We start from the raw sequence: 4137 nt of genomic DNA, 5'->3' as shown, positions 1-4137 counted from the left end.
CTGAGCTGACTGCCACGATGGGAGGCATTAGGAAACCCTATATTGAGGGGCGCTAGCCCCACCTATATTCAGCTATTAGTGTAGATTTTTGTCTTACACAAACATTACATTCCCATTGACAATGAATGGAGACTTTAAGTTACGTGTCTGAGCAAATAGACATTTACATCATGATGATGTACGATAAGAGAGCCCCTCACTTCACACAGGTATGATCTTTATTTTATTTTATATTTTATTTTATTTTATTTTAGCAGTGCTAACCAGCCAGGGTCGGGGGACCCCCAGGAGTCCCTGGGGGGGGAGGGGTTTCCAGGGGAATCCAGCAAAAGTAGTTAATATAGCATTTGAACCACTTTATATCCATTTATAGGTTGACTATTCACAAATAGAAGTTCTATACGCTCACAACGAGTCACTTTGTGCACTGCAAGCTTGTACATTCTGCCATTTCTGAAAATATTAGAAAGATATCGGAAAGGTTTGGAAACTTTTGACAAATATAATATCACGTTATCATATCATATTATCTTGCCCTGAAAACGTCTCAGAACCACTGGGGCGCTCAGAACCACTGGGGCGCTCTACACCGAAGTTCTGCGAGATGGGCACAGTGGGCAGGGTCTCGTCCTTGGGCTCCAGGATGACCACGTGGTCAGGGAGGGGCTTCCGGGGCCCCGTCTTGCCACTGGGGTCGTGCGGCAGCATGATCTTCACCTTGATGCCGAGCGCGCCCTGCCTCAGCAGCACGTGGCGCACCGCCTTGTCCACGTACTGGTTGACGGGGTCTCCACTGTGGATCATCAGGCCGTCCGAGAACTTCATGGCCTTGGCCCGCTGGCCCCGCAGCTTCCCGGAGACCACCACCTCGCAGCCCTGGGCCCCGCTCTCCATGACAAAGCGCAGCACGCCGTAGCAGGCCCGGCGCACGGCCAGGCCGCCCAGCAGCTTGTAGCGCAGCGACTCGGCCTGCGCCACGGCGCACAGGCCGCGGGCGGGCACCTTCTCGGCGTAGAGCTCCACGCTTCCGTCCGCGAGGCCGAACTTCTTCTGGACGGCGGCCGTCAGCTCCCGGATGCGGCGGCCCCTCTCCCCCAGCACGCTCTGGGTCCTCGTGGCCTTCACGATGATCTCGGTCTTGGTCGGGGTGGCGCGCAGCTCCACACCCGCGTAGCCGTCCTCGGCCAGCTCGCGGGTCAGGAACTCGCCGAGCTCGGCCTTGAAGACGCCTTCTTGGACAAACTGCCTCTTCTTGTTCCTAGTCTGCATCCCTGCCATCTTTACAAAATACAGGCTGTAAACAAAGGTTCTTTGTGCTTTGAAAGGAACAAATAAAAGTTGAGTTGAGATTTATATAGCGCTTTTCCAAGTGGCTTGGGTCTGATGTCATGCTGCCACGATCAGCAATAATTGGGTGTGGGTGGAAACTACATATATGGTTATGGCTGAGCCATAGCGAACTCTATATATAGTTTTAGACGTCATAGTCAGCTCTATATGGTTATGTCTGAGTCATAGTCAGCTCTATATGGTTATGTCTGAGTCATAGTCAGCTCTATATGGTCATGTCTGAGTCATAGTCAGCTCTATATGGTTATGTCTGAGTCATAGTCAGCTCTATATGGTTATGTCTGAGTCATAGTCAGCTCTATATGGTTATGTCTGAGTCATAGTCAGCTCTATATGGTTATGTCTGAGTCATAGTCAGCTCTATATGGTCATGTCTGAGTCATAGTCAGCTCGTCTGAGTCATATAGTGACAGGGTGCCATGATGTCACATTTGGTACTCTAAAAAACAAACATTAAAAAAATATCACCCCTGTGTGAAGTGAGGGGCGCTCTTATCATAACGTAAAATAGATACTATGCCTATTTGCTCTGTTTTACGTCATCTGACACTATGACGTAAAATTCCCCATTCATTAACAATGGGAATGTAATGTTTGTGTAGGACAAAAATAGTGACTAAGACGTTTTGCTCTGACACTATGATGTAAAATTTGTGTAGGACGGAAATCTACACAAAGAGGTGAATATAGGGGCTAGAGCCCCTCAAAAAAGTCCATATATTAGGATGCCACATGACGTCATTTCCGAAAGCCAGACGTTGGAGGGACAAAATGCCTGTTGCCTGTGATTGGTTGGATGATTTGCTCGTTCACAATGACATACATTTTCCCTTCAATGGCGTTTAATGTTTTGATGTTTAATTTACGTAATATTTAGCGGAATTCTGACGTCATTTATCTGTTCATTGTCAATGGCAAATATCGAGATGGGCGGGGACAAGATTTAGCGGACATTTGACCAGTATTCCCCTTTCATAGCCAATGGCAAATCTTGAGACGTGTGGAGAGTGGGGACAAAAGCTGTTTATATAAGGAAGGGGCTAGCGCCCCTTAAAAATCACACCCATGTGAAGTGAGGGGCGATCTGATCATCGTACAAGACGTACATCATCTCATTCCGGCCAATCAGAATTTGCGTCCTCACCTTCGTCTTCAATGTTTGTGTTACGCAATGTTTGTGTTTAAACAAACACTCAAAATTGTCCATTCATTGTCAATGGGATTTAATGTTCACGGGGGTTAAAATCCCCCGAATCCGTCGAAAAAGGGGGCTCGAACCCCTCCTTGAGAGATCAAAACTCTCCGTGCCTCCGCTACACTACTTCCTAGTTTGTGTTAGGATAAAATTTGGGTTACACACACCAAAAGCTGGACATAGGAGAGGCTATCATCCCTCTAAAATAACCCCCGTTTGTGTTCAAAGCTGGCCATTCATTGTCAATGGCATTCAATGTTTGTGTTTACACAAACCCTCAAAGCTGGACATAGAGGAGGACGGGCTAGCGCCCCTCAATTATATAGTTTGTATAACATATACCATTTTATCCTCTCTCTAGGTCGTCCTCTCCTACTACTATGTTGTTTCACAGCCACTATCCCAAATGGAAAGCCCCTAGCTATTCACCCAATAACACAAACGCTCTCAGCATACAAACACTACACATCCTTTTCCTTTTCCGCTGAAAACACAACAGGCGAGTTTTGGATTTCCTTTTTAATGGAGGAACTCAATGACACTGAGGGCAATAAAGTGAAGTAGAGAGAGAGACACTATAGCTCCAATCTGAAAGCAGTCCAAATGGAGAAGAGCCAGTGGGTGGTTTAAAAGCCAGGGACACTGAGGCCATGTGAAGGAAGAGGGGAGGAGGAGGGGAACATTATGCTATTGGTTGAATTAATGATGGACCTGGAATGCAGCCAATAGTTGCAAGAAAGAGAGGAGGGGGTGGGGGGTATGCAGGGGTGTCAGTATAATGACGCAGATACTGTAACAATCCTTTGACACTGCCTCTGGACTGTGTGGGCAGTGTGATATATTGGACACACACAGCCTTTCTTTGCAATGTTTATTTTAGATAATAGCCTTCTACAGCTTTTTTTTTGCTCCCAATCCAATTCCGATCATTTGATTTTTCTGCCGATACCGATTTTTCACACTTATGCCATAATATCCCAAATCACAGACAATATCCAGTCTAATATCAGGATATGGATATCATTCATATTGATACTATAGGGATGTCCCCGATTAGTGATCACGTGATCGGATCTGGACAACCCTACGTGTTATCATTGCTAGGAAGAGCATGAATCTTTGTAGCGTGGAAATCAGATCAATCTGCCACAGGAAAAAATAAATCCCTGGGGAGATTGTTCGGGCACTGAATTGAATTACATTTAGCTCACCCCAGAGTTGTGGGTGACCAATCAGAGCCCACTATTCAAAGTGAGACTTTTTCATTTTGCTGTGCCGCTGGAATCTGTTTGTTTGTAACCGCCCCGTGTCATGTTATCATAATTTTGATCTGCACATCCAGTATAGTTGCATTGTTAAACAGTGAAATATTAGTATTTCTATCACTCATAGCCAGATGGGATGTTATTGGAAATTACTGGGGAAGCAGTAGAGTAAAGGAGAGGAGTGAGAAACTAGAAAGTGTTCAGCTCACTTCATGGCCTGCCAAGGAACAGGGAATGAGTTATTATGCTCTCGTTGCCCTTAAACAACTACTGCTGTGGTGTTTCAGCACAGTGCAGCCCAGGAACACACTGCGAAACCCTGAGTGC

At 46.2% G+C, this 4137-nt stretch overlaps 1 protein-coding gene across 1 annotated transcript; it reads right to left on the bottom strand.

Moving 5' to 3' along the window:
- Positions 1 to 516: 516 nt before the first annotated feature.
- Positions 517 to 1278, bottom strand: LOC310860902 (small ribosomal subunit protein uS3-like; the record flags this gene model as incomplete). Its single annotated transcript, XM_083768090.1, has 1 exon — positions 517 to 1278. One exon carries the CDS (start codon positions 1276 to 1278, stop codon positions 517 to 519), a length of 762 nt encoding a protein of 253 aa, XP_083624216.1.
- Positions 1279 to 4137: the final 2859 nt, after the last annotated feature.

This window comes from Protomyctophum parallelum (assembly GCF_964188405.1).
Source record: "Protomyctophum parallelum genome assembly, chromosome: 6".
NCBI classification, from domain to species: Eukaryota; Metazoa; Chordata; class Actinopteri; order Myctophiformes; family Myctophidae; genus Protomyctophum; species Protomyctophum parallelum.
The sequence above is the reverse complement of the archived record's forward strand: the minus strand, read 5'-3'. Positions and strand labels throughout refer to the sequence as shown.